Source organism: Mixophyes fleayi, chromosome 9 (assembly GCF_038048845.1).
Source record: "Mixophyes fleayi isolate aMixFle1 chromosome 9, aMixFle1.hap1, whole genome shotgun sequence".
Lineage (NCBI taxonomy): Eukaryota > Metazoa > Chordata > Amphibia > Anura > Limnodynastidae > Mixophyes > Mixophyes fleayi.
In genome coordinates this window covers 88613087-88633675 of record NC_134410.1, presented here as the reverse complement: position 1 = coordinate 88633675, position 20589 = coordinate 88613087, and the positions used below count along the sequence as shown (strand labels likewise).

At 41.6% G+C, this 20589-nt stretch overlaps 2 protein-coding genes across 3 annotated transcripts in view; one reads left to right on the top strand and one right to left on the bottom strand.

Annotated features, from left to right (window-relative positions):
- The window catches only part of LOC142100820 (adenosine deaminase domain-containing protein 2-like), a 1209653-nt gene that overhangs the window by 967724 nt on the left and 221340 nt on the right, over positions 1-20589 (bottom strand). The window lies entirely within an intron of this gene.
- Positions 1-20589, top strand: part of ARL13A (ARF like GTPase 13A) — a 384981-nt gene that overhangs the window by 154073 nt on the left and 210319 nt on the right. For both annotated transcript variants that reach the window (XM_075184636.1, XM_075184635.1), the window contains exon 4: positions 4584-4833. In XM_075184636.1, coding sequence (XP_075040737.1) covers positions 4584-4833 — 250 coding nt within the window. The remainder of the gene's footprint in view (positions 1-4583; positions 4834-20589) is intronic.

The following is a 20589-nucleotide window of genomic DNA, read 5'->3' as shown; positions in this document are numbered from 1 at the left end:
ACTGATGCTGGCGCAGTACAACATGATGTAGTATGAGTGTGTGTGGGGGGGGGTATTTATTTCTCCTAATGACCCTCAACATTACATTATTAGCACCCCAATTACATCAATAAACACCATGACAATACATTATTAGTACGTAGTACCCAAATTACAGCAATAAATAACCCCCCACACACACTCATACTACATCAATCACCCCCACATTACAGCAACCGGCATCACCCCCCACATTACAGCATCCAGCATCACCCCCACATTACAGCAACCGGCATCACCCCCCACATTACAGCATCCAGCATCACCCCCCACATTACAGCGTCCAGCATGACCGCCCACATTACAGCATCCAGCATCACCCCCCACATTAAAGCAACCGGCATCACCCCCCACATTACAGCAACCGGCATCACCCCCCACATTACAGCGTCCAGCGTCACCCCCCACATTATAGCAATACACTCTCCTACTTATTAGCAATACTAAGCACCAAACACACTACAACATTGCCACCAGCACGCCACCCCATACTACAGCAATACCACCAATTATACAGACGCCACTGTAGGAAACAATGTTTTGCTTTTTTCAAATCTCCCACAAAATAGCAACAACGAACAGAGTACTTACACACACATATAGGTAACAGGTTCCCTATTCCCTTAATTAAATAGTAATGGCAGAATTTTCATGAATCATTCCACATGAAATAAAACTAACATATATCTAAAAAAAAACATAACTATTGAATGATCAGTTAAACCCACACGGCCGCATTAAAAGTATTTCCATCTACAGCAAAATGTCTCAGAAAAATATTTTTGTTTTACTACAGTAATTGGATATGCGTCTTTTCTATTCATTTTAAATAACACAGTATATAAATTAAGGGGGATAGAGGAGGTGGGTGAGAAATAATTGGATGTGATCCATCAGTTTGATTAGATAGGAAACATCTAGATTATTTACCTGGAGGCGTCTACCGCCTTGACTCATAAGCAGGGCTGACAAGATGAATTTTGGGCCCCGATACAGCAACTTCTTTGGGCTCCCGTCATATTCAACAATGAAAGACTTGCCTTTGGCAGAAGTTCATATGATGCCACACCGTAGTGTGCCCAGTTCATATTATGCCACATCGTAGTGCCCCACGGTCATATTATGCCACATAGTAGTACCCTCAATACATATTAGGTCATGCAGAAGTGCCCACAAATCATATTATGGCATAGTAGTGCCCCCAAATCATTAGTAAAGCTCAGATAAAAACTCATTCACAAATAAAAATTGGTACAGCATATCAGATACTGAGTGTGAGTCTCCCAAGAGCAGCTTAATACATCATTTACAATGCAAACAAAAATAGATATATTGACACAATTACAGATAAAATTTATGACAAGCAATGTTTTTTCCTCTTAATTAAAAATCTCTGTACAGATAAATATGCAAAAAACTTTACAGCGCAATAATGAGCAATACATAGTGTTAAACATTATTGGATACGCTGTAGTGTCCCCAGGTCAAGAAAGGATGGTTAAAAACATATTGCACACGAGAAAATATATGAACTTACCTGATTATGGCATCCTGTGTTCTGTTCCTAGAGGGCGCGCTGGGCGAGGAGGGATCAGCAGCTGTCAGCTCACACAGGCAGTCGGGAGCAGGAATAGAGGGCAGTGGTCGAAGCAGAAATTTAGGAGTGGGGGTATAGAAAATATAGGTGAATGGAGTATGAAGGCTTGTTTTTTTTTTGTTTTTTTAACACTTGTCCCCTCTGTGCATTTCCATTCTTCATTACTACTTGTGTTTTATGATGGCTGCATCCCTGACATTCCCATTCTTAAGATGTCTCTCCCTTTACACTTTCTTTTACCTATGCCCCTGCACCATCTTCTCCTTTGTCCCTCTCACTTAACCCCCTGCACCACCTTCTCCGCTGGCTCTCTCACTCCTCTTCCTGCACCCCCTACCACCCTGGCTCTCTCACCCCCTCTCCCAGAACCCCCTTCCCCTTTGGCTCTCTCACCCCCTCTCCCAGCACCCCCTGGCTCTTACCCCCTTTCCCAGCACCCCCTTTGGCTCTCTCACCTCCTTTCCCAGCACCCCCTTCGGCTCTCTCATCCCCTTTCCCAGCACTCCCTTCCGCTCTCTCACCCCCTCTCCTAGCACCCCCTGGCTCTCACCCCCTTTGGCTCTCTCACCTCCTTTCCCAGCACCCCCTTCGGCTCTCTCACCCCCTCTCCCAGCACCCCCTGGCTCTCATCCCCTTTCCCAGCACCCCCTTCGGCTCTCTCACCCCCTCTCCCAGCACCATCTTCGGCTCTCTCACCCCCTTTCCCAGCACCCCCTTCCGCTCTCTCACCCCCTGGCTCTCACCCCCTTTCCCAGCACCCCCTTCGGCTCTCACCTCCTTTCCCAGCACCCCCTTCGGCTCTCTCACCCCCTCTCCCAGCATCCCCTGGCTCTCATCCCCTTTCCCAGCACCCCCTTCGGCTCTCTCACCCCCTCTCCCAGCACCCCCTGGCTCTCACCCACTCTCCTAGCACCCCTTGGCTCTCACCCCCTTTCCCAGCACCCCCTGGCTCTCACCCCCGCGACCCCCCCCCCCCCGAAAATCGCGGCACCCCCGCGACCACCCCCCGAAAATCGCGGGCACCCCCCGAAAATCGCGGCACCCCCGCGACCCCCCCCCCCTCCGAAAATCGCGGGCACCCCCCGAAAATCGCGGCACCCCCCCCTCTTCAGTAAAAAAAAAAGCAAATTAGAAAAAAAAACAGGAAACTCACCAGTGTAACTGGCTGCACAGCATAACGGGGAAGGGAGCTGGGGAGCGCGCAGCAGAGGTGGCTGGTTCCTGGAACCACCAGCCACCAAGAAGACAGGGGGAGTTGGGCCGGCCCATATAGCCATCGGCCCTTCTGGCATTTGCCAGAAGTGCCAGATGGCCAGTCCGGCCCTGGTTGTGGGGGCCCCCTCCCTGAAACAATCTGTAATGTAGTTTTAGCATACCATATACCCCTATAGCTGAGTATGAAGGAAAGCTATGTGCCACTCAGCGGCGGTGCGCTGTCAAAGGAGGTGTGGCCATATCATTGGGGTATGGCTTGCCTAACTGGGGGCGTACCTAGCAGCAGCAACCAACATACCTAGTAACAAACTAGCAGTTGTCACATTTGTCCCTTCATCATCACATGTGCCCCTTCACATTAACACTGTTCCCCTTCAGAATATCAATTGTGCCCCTTCATTGTCACTTTTGTCCCTTCATCATCACTTTTGCCCCTTCACAATATCACATGTGCCCCTTAATTGTCACTTTTGTCCCACCATCATCATATTATGCCCCTTCATTGTCACTTTTGCCCCTTCACAATATCACATGTGCCCCTTCACATCACCTCTGTGCCCCTTCATAATTTTTTGGGAACAATTGGTTTCCCCTTTTTCATAGTGTGCCATTGTGCCTCCGTTAGTTTGCTTACCTTTCTATTGCTTTCTTCTCTTCTGTTTTCTGCTGTTTTTTCATCTTCTGTTCTGCTTTCTTTCTTGCCCCGTCGTGCACGCTGCTCCTCTCCGCTCCTCTGAGACTTCAGTGAATATGCCAACGGGCATGATGACGTCACGGCCAACATTCAGTGGAACACAACTGAGTAAGAAGGAGGAGAGAAGGCTGCCGGGGGCAGCTGCAATCGTGATTTTTTTTTATTTTGTTTTCCTCCCTCGGACACATTTTTTTTTCTTTGCTGGCGCCCCCACCACTCACTGAGCCCCCTGGGGACCGCTGAGCTCTAGGCAAGTGCCTAGGTTGACTAGCGGTAAACTCGGCCCTGGCTATGTGAGAAGATGACTGGTAGAGTCTGGGAAGGGAGGTATTTTTTCTCTCTAAGACACACATCACATGGTTCTGTGTGTCTTAGAGCTCAGATGAGCAGGTTTGATTTTATGTTATTGTTTGATTGCCCAGAAATTATAATGTATGGTTTTTATTTTGATGCTAATAAAATCTAACCAGGCTGGTTTTAAATTTGTACAATTGGATCTGTCGGTTAATGCTGCTAAATTCTCCTGAGCTTACCCGAAAAGCAGCTAAAACCCCACAATATATGTATACATGTGTGTATATGTATATTATATATGTATGTATGACTATGACTGCACATATGCTCCAATGGTACAGGGAGTGATGTAATGACAAATGTCCTCAGTTGTACAGTGCTGCAGTACAAATGATGATGATTATGATGTGTGCGTGCGTGCTCGCGTGCGTGTATATATATATATATATATATATATATATATATATATATAAATAATTAGTTGTATTATAAGTGGTGTCAAGAAGAAAGTTTTAACAATTTTCAGATATATTATTTTATTTAGCAAGATTTCCTGTAATGAATATAGTATTAATCATGATATAATAGATTAGTTCCTTCAGATTTATTAACTGCTAAAGTCAACTTATGTCACAAAAGGACATTTTAATTAAAACTGGCCATATTGTGCATCTGCACTTGTATATAATATATATAAAATATTCCAAATATATGTATAATTTATTTTCTTCATTCCCTTTCTAGTTCCTCAATGTCCGATGTATTCAGGCAGTGATCCATTCAAAACCGAGCTTCGCCTTGATCAGTTTGACCTCACTCTTCTCGAGCTACCCAGTGGACAAAAGGCAAGGGCCAACTGGAGATTATACTATCCTCATGCCCATGCACTTGTCTTTGTAGTGGATGCCAGTGACCCTGAGCATATACAGGAGGTTTCACGCATCCTTGCTAGTATCCTGAAACACCCTAGAGTGGCTGGGAAACCACTTTTAATGTAAGTGCTATATCTTTTATTAATATTATATGTTTATTACCTTTGTGCCTCTATAACATTACTCTTCCTGGGCTGTTAAAATGTCGTAATTTTTTTTAGATTTTTTACACGTTGTCATTTAGCATACTGGGCGTGATTCATCTTTAGACGCAACATGAACACAATTGCGTTTATAAAAAATGCTTACTGTGTGGGCACATTTTAAAACAAGCATATAGATATTTTTTAAATCATCTCTCAATATTTTAAAATAGATTTATTTTCTATCTTATGCACAATAATGTGCATGGGGAGTATTTGTTCTGTTCCTCATTTTTTTTTTTACAAGAAATCACTACATTTTAACATAACATTATTAAATGTTTTAAACATATCTTTGTGGTTTGGGTGTAAATTGGTACCAAAATGTACTAGCTCTGCAGAGTTTAGAGGTGCTACATTAGCAGGAATCTGTTGAAAGATTCATCATAATGTGAACACAGTGCTAGCCAGAGGATTAAATTTTGGAGGCACATGCAAATATATTGTGGGGGCTTGCTTTAGTTAAGGCAAACACTTATTAGGCCCATTAAGTCATAAATTTGCAGAATAGCAATAATTGTCTAGGCACGGGCAAATACAGATTTAGCAAATAAATTATATCTGAGGCCTAAGCTTTTGTGCTGACCAAAAACACTAAAATATGCTACTAGATTATCAAATCAAAATACTTCCTGGGATGGGCTCCCTGTCTCGTCCTGCTTGGACTCCTGGGTTTTCTCTTGGGGCTCGTCCACTATCAACAGAGGTTCCTCCCAAGATTACTCCAGGGTCTCATCCACGGGTGCATCCAGTGGCCCCTCCCTGTCCTCCTCATCTGGTTCCTCCCTGTAATCCTCCATGTCCTCTCCCTAGTCTCCTGTTGTTGGTGGTGGCAATGGTGACATTCTTGTGGAAGAAATATGACACTTTAGTAATAAATAATTATTATCTCTGTCTCCTACATAGATTGATAGATACATAAATATAATATTAGGTTTCAATTTTAAATTATTAAATACCAAACATGGAGCATGATGGATCCAAAACCCTTGAGTCTTCACCAATCAGTCAGTTCACCTGTAAGTGTCAGTTTAACAGTTTGTGTTTGAGCTCAATACAGCTGGATAGAAATAAAACACACTGCAAGTTCTGAGTGTTCAAAATATTCTCTGCTTTATTGTTTGCAAATTCATATTCTTCATATTCATATTCTGGGTATACAGAATCAGAATAGTGCACTTCAGCACACTACGCCCCTATCTGTCTTATCTTTGTCTTAACCACTTATTGTGCATGTTTCCTTTACACAAACCTTTCTACATTCTCCCAGGGGGGTTAGTGGTTTATCTCCTGTCTGATATATTCAAGGCCGGGGGCGCAGCTCCTTTTTCTGATGTCAGATTTTCACTTATATCTGCGATCATAAGAGTCTCTGGAAGTTCTGGTGTCGTCATTTGTTTCTTAAAAGATCAACATTTAAGTGTCAGTAACTTCTTTATCACCCATATTACAATTTTTACTATCATATAATAATAATAATAATAATAATAATAATAATAATAACAACAATAATAATAGAAACACTAAGCCTTTAGCAATTGGCAATAATATACTAGATATCCATTCACCTATCCCTCCAAACCAATTGGCGGGATTAAGCAAAGATAGGCCACTGACATCAAATCCCCACCCTGGCTTTGTTTGTTTTTTCTTAAGTTCCCTAATTTCATCCATATGTTGTATGATAACCTCTTCCAGATCTGCAGTGTTATTATCAGTAAAATAGGTGCAGCAGACAGATCCTCTGTGTGTGTAAAGGGTCAGACAATATCCACCTGTGTATGCTGTAAGATATTTCAAAATCAATCGAGGCTGTGCAAGCTTCTTATGAATCATTTTCAACTCTGTAGCCACATATCTGAATGTCTCATTATAAATCTCTGTGATATTATCTAGCAGTTGTGCCAGATCTCTAATTTGTTTAAAGGTATAGGCTGTTCCTGCTGTACCAAATGAGAGAAGGTATCCTACAGGGAATGTACCCTACTTTCATCCAAAACCATGTGCGGAAAAGGTCCTGGTACTTTCCCTCTGTCTTGGACGCACCCTTAGTCTCCCTTCTGTCTTGATAGTCATGTACAGGACTTGATTCCTCAAAAACTAACGTTTTCAGTTCCTCATGTGGTATCAATATTGTTTGTGCAGTAAGCCTACCGAATGTATATATTCCTGTGTACCCAAAAAGCAACCATTTATATGCCTTCTTCCTACATATGATATAAACATCTTCTGGTGGCTGATAAGACATTGCAGTAGAGAGGCTATGGTTACTTGTTGGAAGTCAGGTCTTTACCCTGTCCTTGCTGTTATACTCTCCCTTCATCCCTTGTTTCTGCCATTGTTCTAGACACCTTTGTGTTCTGTTACCTGGTGTTCTGAATCTTATAGCTGTGAGGCGATTGCTATCCTTTCCCACTCTGATGTATATAATTTTTGCTTTTCTGCAATCTGTGATACCTGCTGATGTGTTAGACACAACTAGTGTCAAATTAATGGTGGGATCATTGTTTGCATTAGAAAGCCAAAAGTTCATGTTAACCTTTCCCCTTAGTGGCTCCTACGTGAAAACACACATCTGGGCGGTGATATTATTGGCTCAGTAAGATAATGACTTGTCAGGAAGGCATTGTATACCCATTGTTGTGGAAGTCATAGCATTTCGTGGAAGGATAAGGGAACAGCTATCCAAGAGTACAATCGGGATGTAGGTGGGCTTTGAGTACATATCCAGCATGAGCTATTGCTGATAATCTGACCGATAATGTCATGCCTAGGCAAAAAACATTTTCAGACCTTCCCTTTTTATTATTGCATTTGTTTACACACCCCTTTTGTTTCTGTGCCTCACAGGGGCACAGACAGTTTTGTACTTCATTGTCTGTTTCACAAGTCTCAAAAAGGGGAAGCGTCATGACTGTTCTGTGCAAGGTGTCTGAACCCTTTGTTTGTTCCCATGCTAGAGATGCAGCATATATTGCAAGCACTATGTCTATTGTCATTAATGATAATCCTATCATTATTGCCCATGCCATTTTATTATATCTTAAACCAATATTTTTACATATCATTATACTTCTGATCCTGACTTCCCTTGTGTAAAAATCTTTCCGTGGGAGGCGTGGATCCAGGTGTCTTTCCCCTCAAGTTTCAGTGAAGTGGGAGTTGTCAACAGGACCTGGAAAAGAACTGTTATATTCATTTGGTCGCTATCAATAAATATTGTCCGCTGCGATCAATGTGGTTCCAACACACAAAACAGATTTAATGGCAAGATGTAACAAATAACAATTACATAAAATAAAGTACAGCCAATACATACTCAGCACACTGGATCCAGCACATAGTATATAGCCATTCAGTCCTGAAGTGGTGGTAATCGTATCAACAATTACCATAAATCCGACACGCATGAAACCTACAAAAATAAAAGATTGCACCAAAAAACAAATACAATATACACAGAATTACCAGAAGACCAGATTTCCGATGGTACCGGCAGGCTGACAGGCTGTGTTAAAGCAATAATTGAATATCCTCAGCTAAAGAAACTCTTAGGAGAAAAAAAGTTTGAAAGGTTTATTAATTAAAAAAAATGAAAAGCTTGCTCTGTGATAACGTTATCGGTTCAATTTCAGTCCTGAAATCTCTGTTCGTCCAACAGACCAGAAAAATACTTTTAGTACCAACCAAAGTAGGTTGTACTACAATTTACAAAAGTCATATTACAATTGGCTGAGAAGGTGTATAGGCGTATCCTGATCCTTTTGGTTCTCCTGGAGAAGAAGTCTGTGCAAGTCTTTGTTCAACATCTCTTGATTGGAAACATCTGATATTTGAATAATTCTTTCATTCCTGTTCATATCCCTCTCATCAGCTCACACACAAGGCTCCAATTGACATAATAAAACCACATCAAATAGTAATGATATACTAAAATAAGATAAAACAATGTAAATCTTTTCATATTAAAAAATTGTCTTCATCCAAAATAAAACATCTTTGACAGTCCCTCATTTAATAGTTCTCTAAACTATCACACAATATTATGATTATGAGGTTTAATTTGTTCATACAGTTCTATAATTTCTTCTCCTATATTATTCACTCTCTTAATTTCTCTACTCAATGTTTTATTACAAAATTTCATCAGTACTGGTATACATTTTAATACAAAATAAATAACTAACAATATTCCTAACCTGGACATTGCTGATTTGTCATTGATATTATGCATGGTATTTGCTATACATAATGTAATTTCTCTTCTGTGGTACAAAAAAAAAAAAAAAATGTATTTCGCTCAGGTGGGGTCTGTGATTTTCAAACTAATATTGAAAGGTCCACTGTAAAAAAAATAAAAAAATGTAATGGGCTGGAGAGCCCATGGCTTTAAGGCCGTTCTTTTCCTCTCTTGTCTCAATTCGCCCCTTTTCCTTCCTTCCTTTTCCTTCCTCTATCTTCTGGTATTTTGCGGGTTGGTGGGTGACCTTTTTTGGTAGTGTGCTGGCCTGCTGAATATCTTAAGGTAATTTTAGTTAGGGTTTAAGGTATACTTAAGTTGGGTGGAGTATACAGGGTGGGGGTATGGGTTTAGTATTAAAGTTGTGGGTAGTTTTAATGTTATCGCAAATATATAGACAAAGATTATATGTGCTTATAAGTATGTCAATGTATGCTCTGCAGGGGTGTGGGATGCGGGGTAGTGAGATAAGAGGGACTACTATTATATGTATTCTGGTAAATCTGATAAGGAGCTGAAAATTCTCTCCTGGAATGTGCAGGGCCTAAATATTGCTGTGAAATGTTCTCTTGTACTAAGACAAATTAGAAAAAATGATCCTGATATTGTTTGTCTATCGGAGACTCACTTACACGGTGATAGAATACTCGCCCTTAAAAAAGCATGGGTAGGTAGGGCATACCACTCTACGTACACAACTAATTCTCGAGGGGTCTCTATATTGCTACATAAACGTCTCTGCTTCTCCTTGGAAAAAATTCAAGTGGATGCAGGGGGAAGGTTTGTACTGATGAAGGCTGTCATTAATTGGGTTCCGGTGATTCTGTTAGCTGTATATATACCCCCACCGTATAATGGTAAGGTGTTAAGGAAATGTGGAGAATTCATGGCATTGTTCCCAGATGTTCCAGCCATTTGTATAGGGGATTTTAATAATGTGATAAATGGAGAGGTGGACAGATGGCAAGAGAAAAATGCTGTAGTTGGCAACTCTAAGTCCGCTATTTCTGTTCTGGTTGAGGAAATGGGGTTAGTAGATGTATGGCATTTGAGGCACTCAGAAGATGTCCAATTTTCCTGCTTTTCTATATCACATAATGCATTTTCAAGAATTGATCTGGCTCTGCTGTCACACTCTCTGGTACCGCTGGTAAGGAGCGTGGAATATAGGGCTAGGGGAATTTCTGACCACTCGCCCCTCTGCCTATCTATTGATTTTGCAATTGATAGAGGCCAGTCCTTTTGGAAATTAAATCCCTTCTGGCTCTCCTTGATGGGTACAGGAGCGACCTTGGTGACACAGTGGGAAGGCTTCTTTGTAGATAATCTGGTAACAGCAAGGCCACCTATAGTTTGGGACGCTTTTAAGGCTTTCCTAAGGGGGACATTAATTGCTGGCATAGCTGAAATTAAAAAGTCGTCCAGACAAAAAGAACAGATATTAGAGAAAAAGTGTAAATCCTTAGAAGCACAATACATTGCGGACAAAACTGAGGTTGCAAGGGGAACATGGCAGTTGGCCCAGAGAGAGTGGGTAGAGTATGTATTTGAGAAATCCAAACGTAAATTTCTGTTTTCTAAGCATGTACGATATGCAGAGGATGATAGAAATGGTAGCTTCCTGGCTTATCTGACAAGGGCGGAGAGGGCAGATGAAGCAGTACCGGTTATCTGTGATGACAGTGGGGTTAAGAAGTATCTGATGCCTGATATTGTTGAGGTATTTCATAAATATTACACGAATACATATAAGTCACAGGTCAGATATGACATGGATACGTTACAGCAGTATTTGAATGGTATCTCCCTTCCTGTCCTCTCCGATGATAGTAGGGAGTTTTTGGACTCACCCTTTACTCTTGAAGAGATTGATATAGCTATTATGTCATTCCCTAATGGTAAAGCCCCTGGAGTAGATGGAATCCCAATTGAATTATATAAAAAACACCGGCCCTTTTTTGTGTCTAGGTTGTTGGATACATTCAGCGAGCTGGGTGAGATTGGCGCTCTTTCCCCTTCAATGGCAGAGGCAATAGTGGTGGTGCTGCCTAAGTCAGGGAAAGATTTGTTGTACCCTGAGTCCTACCGCCCGATTTCACTTTTGTCAAATGATGTTAAGATTCTAGCAAAATTACTGGCTTTGAGGTTAAGTAGAGTGGTGCTGGAATTAATTCATCCGGATCAGACGGGATTTATGCCGGGCAAGTCCACGTCTATCAATCTTAGAAGGCTGTATACTCTCCTGCAGGTGCGGTCACCCTCTTCTGAGAACGAAGTTGGGGTGTCCTTGGACGCAGCCAAGGCGTTTGACTCGGTGGAGTGGCCATACCTGTGGGAGGTATTGTCCCGATTTGGAGTGGGCCCGGAATTTATAAAATGGGTTAAACTTTAGTATTCACATCCAGTGGCGTGGGTCTGTGTCAATGGGCATCTTTCTCAACAATTTCAATTAGAGCGGGGTACTAGACAGGGATGCCCGTTGTCTCCGGCCCTGTTTGCATTAGCAATAGAGCCGCTGGCCTGTAAGATCCGGCATGATAGAGAAATTGTGGGACTTAGATCAGAGCACAGAGAGGATAAGGTGGCATTATATGCAGATGATATGCTGTTGTTCCTTTCAGATCACGACACTTCCCTAAAACATTTGCTGCGGGTGGTTGATGGATTTGGGTTTTTTCCCGGCCTAAAAATTAATTGGGATAAATCTAGCGTGTTCCCTCTGGGATGGGAGTGTCCCGTGACAATGCCAGAAGGCTTACAGTTAAAATGGGCATCGAAATTCAAATACTTGGGAATATGGATCTCTAATACCCCCGCTGAATATGTAGAACTTAATTTGCGGCCCCAGATTAAATACATTAAAGAAAAAACTCATGTATGGAAGAAGCTCCCACTTTCTGTCTCCGGTAGGATAAATTTAATTAAGATGATGGTGCAGCCAGAGCTGGATTAAGGCTTTGGGGGGCCCGGGGCACTTCAGACAGGGGGGCCCCTAAGATCTAAAATTAAGGCAGTGGTTCCCAAACTTTTCAAGTTTGCGGCACCCTTAGAGTCTCCATAATTTTTTCAAGGCACCCATCCAAAATAATTACCTAGCAGTCCCGTTTTATAAGTAGTTGGGTCAAAATAATGTAATAAGTATTTAGGTCAGGACGAACATACTGAGTAAGTTGTTTGCAAAAATAATACACATAAATCCAAGGGAAAATAATATATATTTTTTTTTTTCTATTATATTTCTGTCAAATAATAATTTACAGCTAACTCACTCTGTGCCCCTGCATCATCTCCACACACTCTGTGCCCCTGCATCATCTCCACACACTCTGTGCCCCTCTGCATACACACACTCTGTGCCCCTCTGCATCATCTCCACACAATCTGTGTCCCTCTGCATCCACACCCTCTGTGCCCCTCTGTATCATCTCCATACACTCTGTGCCCCTCTGCATCATCTCCATACACTCTGTGCCCCTCTGCATCATCTCCATACACTCGGTGCCCCTCTGCATCCTCTCACTGCCCCTCCATCATTCTTTTGCCCCTCTGTTGCTGTTTCCTATCACCCTCTGCATCATCTCTACACACTCTGTGCCCCTCTGCATCCACACTCTGTGCATCCACACACCCTGTGCCCCTCTGCATCATCTCCACCCACCCTGTGCCCATCTGCATCGCATCCACACACTCTGTGCCCCTCTGCATCCACACACTCTGTGCCCCTCTGAATCCACACACTCTGTGCCCCTCTGCATCCACACCCTCTGTGCCCCTCTGCATCCACACCCTCTGTGCCCCTCTGCATCCACACCCTCTGTGCCCCTCTGCATCCACACACTCTGTGCCCCTCTGCATCCTCTCACTGCCCTCTCCTTCATTCTTTTGCCCCTCCGTTGCTGTTTCCTATCACCCTCAACATATATACCCGCACTACCACCACTGTAGAATATATATTATATATATATATATATACACATATACTATAACACAAATACATATGTATATATATATATATATACATATATATATATATATATATATATATATATATATATGTTAAAACTACTTACAGCTGCCTGCCTCTACTCCGATCCAATAATCTCCTTCTGGAAAGCTAGTTAGGTCCACAAAGATTTGAACATATGATGGCTGGATGTAATTATATATATATATATTAGTACAGGTACTTGTAAAATGTACAAGCACCTCTGTATAAAACGCATGTAAAATAACGCCATTGGGTATAAGGCTATAAGCATTGACACACCTACATCACCTACAGTCCACAGTATGACTCCCAGAGGGCTCGCCTAGGTTGTCTGCACAAGACAAATCATTGCTTACACAAACTAAAATACTGTACATTAAAACAATCATCAAAAGGCAACATTAAAATGGGTATTGACACCACACATTAAAACTAGCATTGAAACTGCACATTAAAAATACCATTGATAACGCACACTAAAACTACCAATGATACCGCACGCTAAAACTACCAATGATGCCGCACGCTAAAACTACCAATGATGCCGCACGCTAAAACTAGCACTGATAACGCACTTTAAAAATACAATTTATAATGCACATTAAAAATAGCAATGATACCGCATATTTAAATTAACATAAAAATGTTAACGTAACAGCAATTTTGACTATATATGTCTATATATATATATATATACATATATATATATATATATATATATATATATATATATATATATATATATATAAATAAGTTTATGTATACATATGTGTAATAATCATGCAGGACCCTCTATTTTATTATTAATCATTATTAAAGTTATTATCGAAGTCTGCCACTTATATTAAAGCTTTAATTAGATAAATATGTGTGTGTATATATATATATATAAATAAATAAATATAAATTATACATAATGTATTACAATTTTATTCAAACTTTAATATAACTATACAGCTTCAGTAATTACTTTACTAAAGATTAATAAAATATAATTTGCCACTCAATTTGCTCTAGCAGCCTAATATCAATGTTTAATGTATATTTATTGAAACACTACTGATAAAATAAAAAATCATATTTAAGAAGACCCCTCATAGCATGATGACTTGATTGCTTGATTAAATATGTAAAATGTAGCCAGAATATATATATGTATATATATATATATATATATATATATATATATATATATATATATATTGTACTCTTACTGTTATTGGTGGCTACAGTTTACATATTTACTCAAGATATACCCATGTTATTAAGGGTTTTCTATATATATTTAGTTTTAGTATAATTATTTGGTCACTCACCTGTGTCTGTCAAGTCTTCATGCAAAGGAGCTGCTGCATCTGCACATGCGCAGCAGCTCCATTTTGGGCATTTTAGGTATTACAGCAGCCGCGGTGCTGCTAAGAAAAGAGTGGACGCACATCGCGCATGCGTGGGATGTCAGATGCGGTTCTGTCAGCTGGGCAGCTACAGAGGCAATGCGGGTGGCAGGCCCCCCCCCGCCGGCGGAGAGAGAGATGTCTGGTGCAGTTTCTGTCAGTTGCTGTCAGACAGCAACTGACAGCTGGGCAGCTACAGAGGCAATGCGGGTGGCGGGGCCCCCCCCCCCGCCGGCGGAGAGAGGGATGTCTGGTGCAGTTTCTGTCAGTTGCTGTCAGACAGCAACTGACAGCTGGGCAGCTACAGAGGCAATGCGGGTGGCGGGGGCCCCCCCCGCCTGTGGAGAGAGGGATGTCTGTTGCGCTTTCTGTCAGTTGCTGTCACAGCAACTGACAGCATAAGAAGTCATACTGGCGGCGGGGGGCCCTCAGAGAGAGGGGGGCCCGGGGCACGTGCCCCCTGTGCCCCCTCCTTAATCCGGCTATGGGTGCAGCCAAAGTTTTTATATATAGTCCAGCAGTCACCTGTATATATTCCACCCTCCATTTTCGGATGCATTGATAGCTATTTGATTTCATTGGTTTGGGGAGGGGGAAGGGCTAAGGTCAAGCTCAGCTCGCTGTATAGATCCAGATCTTCTGGTGGATTTGCACTTCCTAACTTGAAATTATATTATTTTGCCTCTCAATTGGTCCACCTTAAGGCATGGGTTTCGTACCCCGATTACCATGAGCTACATTGGGTGTTGGTACACCAATTTAATTCTAATCACACTCCCTTACAGTCACTGCTGGCGGGGCGGCTTGGTATACGGGCTCCTCCTGATTCAGGCAGTTAAGATTTGGACAATCTGTAATAAAATAATGAAACAATCTGACATTGATCCATATAATCCTATCTGGGGGCAAAGAAATTTGAGAAGTTGAATACTGTGAAGAGGGCCAGGGAGTGGTCTCGGTTGGGTGTGGTGTCGGTAGGTCAGCTTTATGATACAAATGTACTTAAATCCTTCGAACAGTTGGTTGGGGAATTCTCTGTACCCAGAAGAATGTTTTATTCTTACCTTCAGTTACGACACGCCCTAAACACACAATTTAAAGGGGAGACTTTGGTGTTTGGGGTGGATCCACTGAGGAAACAATTACAGGCCTTGGGTTATAGAGGTCTGATCTCTCGAATGTATTCATGTCTTCTGTATGAATCCACTGCAGATGATTTGGATGGTTTGAGGAATCAGTGGGAAATAGATATTGGCCCTTTATCAGACAAGGAGTGGGAAATGGTTACAGACAGTACTAAAGGTTATACTTCATCATTAAAATTTCAACAAATACAGGTGTTTATCTTACACAGGGCCTACTTTACCCCTATTAGATTGGCAAAATTTCGCCCGGATGCTACCCCTAACTGTCCGAAATGCAATTCGATCAATGCTAACTTTTGGCACCTTCTATGGGAGTGTTCATGTATACAAATCTTCTGGCGAAGGATCAGGAGATGTATTCAGGTTACTGGAAATGAAGTGTCTCTTAGTTCACCGGCCATTTGTCTCTTTAGGCTCCGATTGAAGGGGAAAGTTAATAAACTGACAAAAATGTACATTTCACAGTTATTGATGTTGGCTAAGGTCAGTATAGCGAGGCTGTGGTTGGCCCCGACGAGTCCCACGGTTAAAAATTGGAAGGCACTGGTCAATACCACCATAAGGCACGAGAGATTTGTTTATACTAGCAGACAGACTCTGAAGGAATTTGAGAATATATGGTACAGATGGTTAGAGTCTCCACCATTCTATCCTATGTCATCTAGTACAGATGCTCTATCTACTTAAATGTATGGCTACCGCAGTTCTTATAATAAGTATCTGAGTCCATGTAATAAACCCTGCATGTGTAACATACTTATGTATAAGCATTTACGATGTATGATCCTGAATAAATATAGCACATTTATTATTATTATGCTTTAATGTAATCTTGTAAATTCCGTCATTTAATTCCGATATGTATGCGATTGTTTTTCTTGTTCTTTTTTGTTGTTTAGTATGTTTATATCTTAAAAAATTTCAAGAAAAATACTGGATTAAAAAAAAAAACAATATTCCTAATATAAAAGATACTGTGATACCTAAACTTCTCATCATCATTACAGTCTCATTTTCAGTAATTTTACCTCGTTAGAATGCTTTCCACACTTCAACATAGAAGCAACGCATCTGACACATAGCCAATTACTATAAAGACACCGAATATAAGAATAAGAGGCCTGATTCATTAAGGATCTGTAACTTAAGAAACTTCTTATTTCAGTCTCCTGGACAAAACCATGTTACAATGCATGGGGTGCAAATTAGTATTCTGTTTTGCATCATAAGTTAAATACTGACTGTTTTTTCATGTAGCACACAAATATCAACTTTAAATATCATTGTACGGCGACTTTTGAGGTCTCGTGTTTTGTGTTTTGGATCCGGACTTTTCATTATTTTTGGGGTTCGGATTTGTCTCGCACAAACACTTGACGAAAGGTCTCGGTTCGGATTTAAGGTTTGGATTCGGATTTTTTTTGAAAAAAACATAAAAAGTTTAAAAATCAAGTTTTTGGGCTTATTTTCACTCCTACGCTATTATTAACCTCAATAAAATTCAATAACAAGCATCTTCCACTAATTTTACAGTGTATTCTGAACACCTCAAAATATAGTTATTAGTCCAAAACGTTGCAACGAGGTATCTTTCTGGACTGCTGTCCACTCACCGGACTGTGAGTGCTACTTCTAAGGTAGCTAGGAACCGTGTCCGTCCATTATAATGAGGTACTGCGCATGTGCAGTCCCTTTTAACCTTCGGTTCTGTTCCTTTAACTTAATTGGCTGATCAGGCAACACTCCCTATATTAAAGCACCTGTGGTCAATACCACGTTGCCTGATCTTGGAGTCTCATTCCTCATGAGTCTCTGAAGGTGTTCCAGTGCCTGCTCGTGTGTTCAGCTGATGCTGATTCCTGTTTGCCGTTTGTGGTTTCCAGACCACTTCCACTCCTAGTGACTTCAGCAGCTGATTCCTATCCGCTGCCATCCGTATATCTACAGTTACAGATTACTGCAAACTCTCCTGTGTTTCATCGTGACTCCAGCAGCTGATTCCTATCCGCTGCCTCCGTGTATCTACAGTTACAGATTACTGCAAACTCTCCTGTGTTTCATCGTGACTCCAGCAGCCGATTCCTATCCGCTTGCCTCCGTGTGTCTAACAAGTTACAGATCTCTCCAACTCTCCTGTGTTACATCGCTACTGTTCCAGCTGATTCCTGTTAGCTACTTCAGCGTGTCTACAGAGTCCTGCTCGTCTCAGCGCTCCAGTCTGCATTCTACCTGCCGTCAGCTGACCCGCTGCCTACTGCTTCTACAGTGTGTCCATTCGTGTCAACTTGCCTGTTAAGCATCGAGTCTACGCTCCTCGGCTTCCAGCTCTGCTACATCGCTTCAGCTCTCCCGTGGTCCTCCTGCTGTTCAATTCGATATACTACTGCTTCCTGAGTATTTTGTCGTCCTTGCTGGCCTACCTACAGTGCGCTGCACCTACCTGCCCGCTTCCACTCTGCAAGGACTTCTCATCTCGTCAGTTCACTGCCTGCTCAGGTATCCCTGCAGCTATCTCTAACAGCCTGCTCATCTGAACCACGGTATGCATACTTCTCATTGACTGTGCTGGTGTATTGCATATCCATCTGGACTGAGTTGTTCTCCTCCGGAGTTTCCATCCTCTGAGACTATTGCTATTATTGACTGTGTTTCCTTTTTGCTGGACTATTCTAGTGACTTTGTTTATCTGTGCAGTGCTGTTCATTCATTATTATTATTGTGTGCAGTTCAACGTGGGATCAAGTTCAGTGTACCCGTGTAGATTCTGCATAGCATTTATCTCCTCGTGTCCTTCCTCACATATATATTCAGTGGTACAACTTGCTAGAGGCAGACCACTGATTCCTGTTTCCCTGTGTCACCAGTTGCATATATCCTCTCACATAAGCAGTGGTACAACTTGCTACACGCAGACCACTGACTTCCCCGTTACCTTCACCTGGATTCCATTCCTTCACTACAGACAGCGGTACAACTTGCTATACGCAGACCGCTGACTTCCACCTCCTTATTACTCCTGAACATTCTTCTCACTATAGCAAGTGGTACAACTTGCCGTGCGCAGACCACTGACTACCCTCACGTGTCCTTGTCCATCCAGATCCTCGTGTTCAGTTACCTATTGTTTACCAGTGCTGCTAGTCATAGACTTTCCGAGCATTCTCTAAACCATCTGCTGTTTCCAGTTTCATTATCACCCTGCACCAGAGTATCATATACCAACTCTACTGCTCTGATAAGACCAACAGCGGTGATACTGGGTAAAGACTCCTAGTGCCATGACAACTGCGTAGTGGAGTGGTCCCCACAATATAATAAGAAAACCATCAACTGGTATAAAATCGCACCGAATAAAATACCTGGACTGCGTAGAGGAGTGGGTCACCACAATATATATTAAAAACCCTGAACTTTTATGATTCGCACCAATAAATGTATCTGGACTGCGTAGAGGAGTGGGTCACCACAATATATATTAAAAAACACTGAACTTGTATGATTCGCACCAATAAATGTATCTGGACTGCGTAGAGGAGTGGGTCACCACAATATATATTAAAAACCCTGAACTTGTAGTGATTCGCAGCAATAAATGTATCTGGACTGCGTAGAGGAGTGGGTCACCACAATATATATAATAAGAGAACCATCAACTTGTATGATTCGCACCAATAAATGTACCTGGACTGCGTAGAGGAGTGGGTCACCACAATATATATTAAAAACCTTGAACTTTTATGATTCGCACCAATAAATGTACCTGGACTGCGTAGAGGAGTGGGTCACTACAATATATATTAAAAACCCTGAACTTGTATGATTCGCAGCAATAAATGTACCTGGACTGCGTAGAGGAGTGGGTCACCACAATATATATATAATAAGAAAACCATCAACTTGTATGATTCGCACCAATAAATGTACCTGGACTGCGTAGAGGTGTGGGTCACCACAATATATATTAAAAACCCTGAACTTTTATGATTCGCACCAATAAATGTATCTGGACTGCGTAGAGGAGTGGGTCACCACAATATATATTAAAAACACTGAACTTGTATGATTCGCACCAATAAATGTATCTGGACTGCGTAGAGGAGTGGGTCACCACAATATATATTAAAAACCCTGAACTTGTATGATTCGCAGCAATAAATGTATCTGGACTGCGTAGAGGAGTGGGTCACCACAATATATATAATAAGAAAACCATCAACTTGTATGATTCGCACCAATAAATGTACCTGGACTGCGTAGAGGAGTGGGTCACCACAATATATATTATTAATAAGAAAAGACTCAAGCTTTCAAGTGCAGTGTTTATAAAATATAAACAACAATACAGTAGTTTTAGTCAGAGCACGTCAATACCTCTTGTTTTAAATTATGACAGGACATTTTACTTGTGGTTTAATTTCTTGAATTTGTTTAAATTTGGTTTTACTTTTTGAACATGGCAAACGACTGTTGATTGGTCACATAATGCAAAAAAAAAAGTTCCAAGATGGAATTGTCCTTGGGCCCTCACACTCACCCTTATGTTGTTGAAATAGGACATGCACACTTTAATAAACCAATCAATTCAGCGACAGGGCCTACCAAACAACTTTGGCTGAAATGATTGGTTTGTTTGGGCCCCCACACCAAAAAAGCTATATATCTCTCCCTGTACAGACTAAACAGGCTCTACTGAGGCAAGATGTCGTCCTCATCCTCAACCTCTGATTCCTCTCCCCCTACAGTGTGTACTTCCTCCTCATCACACATTATCAATTCGTCCCCACTGGACTCCACAACCACAGGTCCCTCTGTAGTATCTGGAGGGCAGTGCTGTACTTCATTGAGGAATTGATTATTCATTTTTATAAACATCATTTTTTCAACGTTATGAGGAAGCAACCTCCTTCG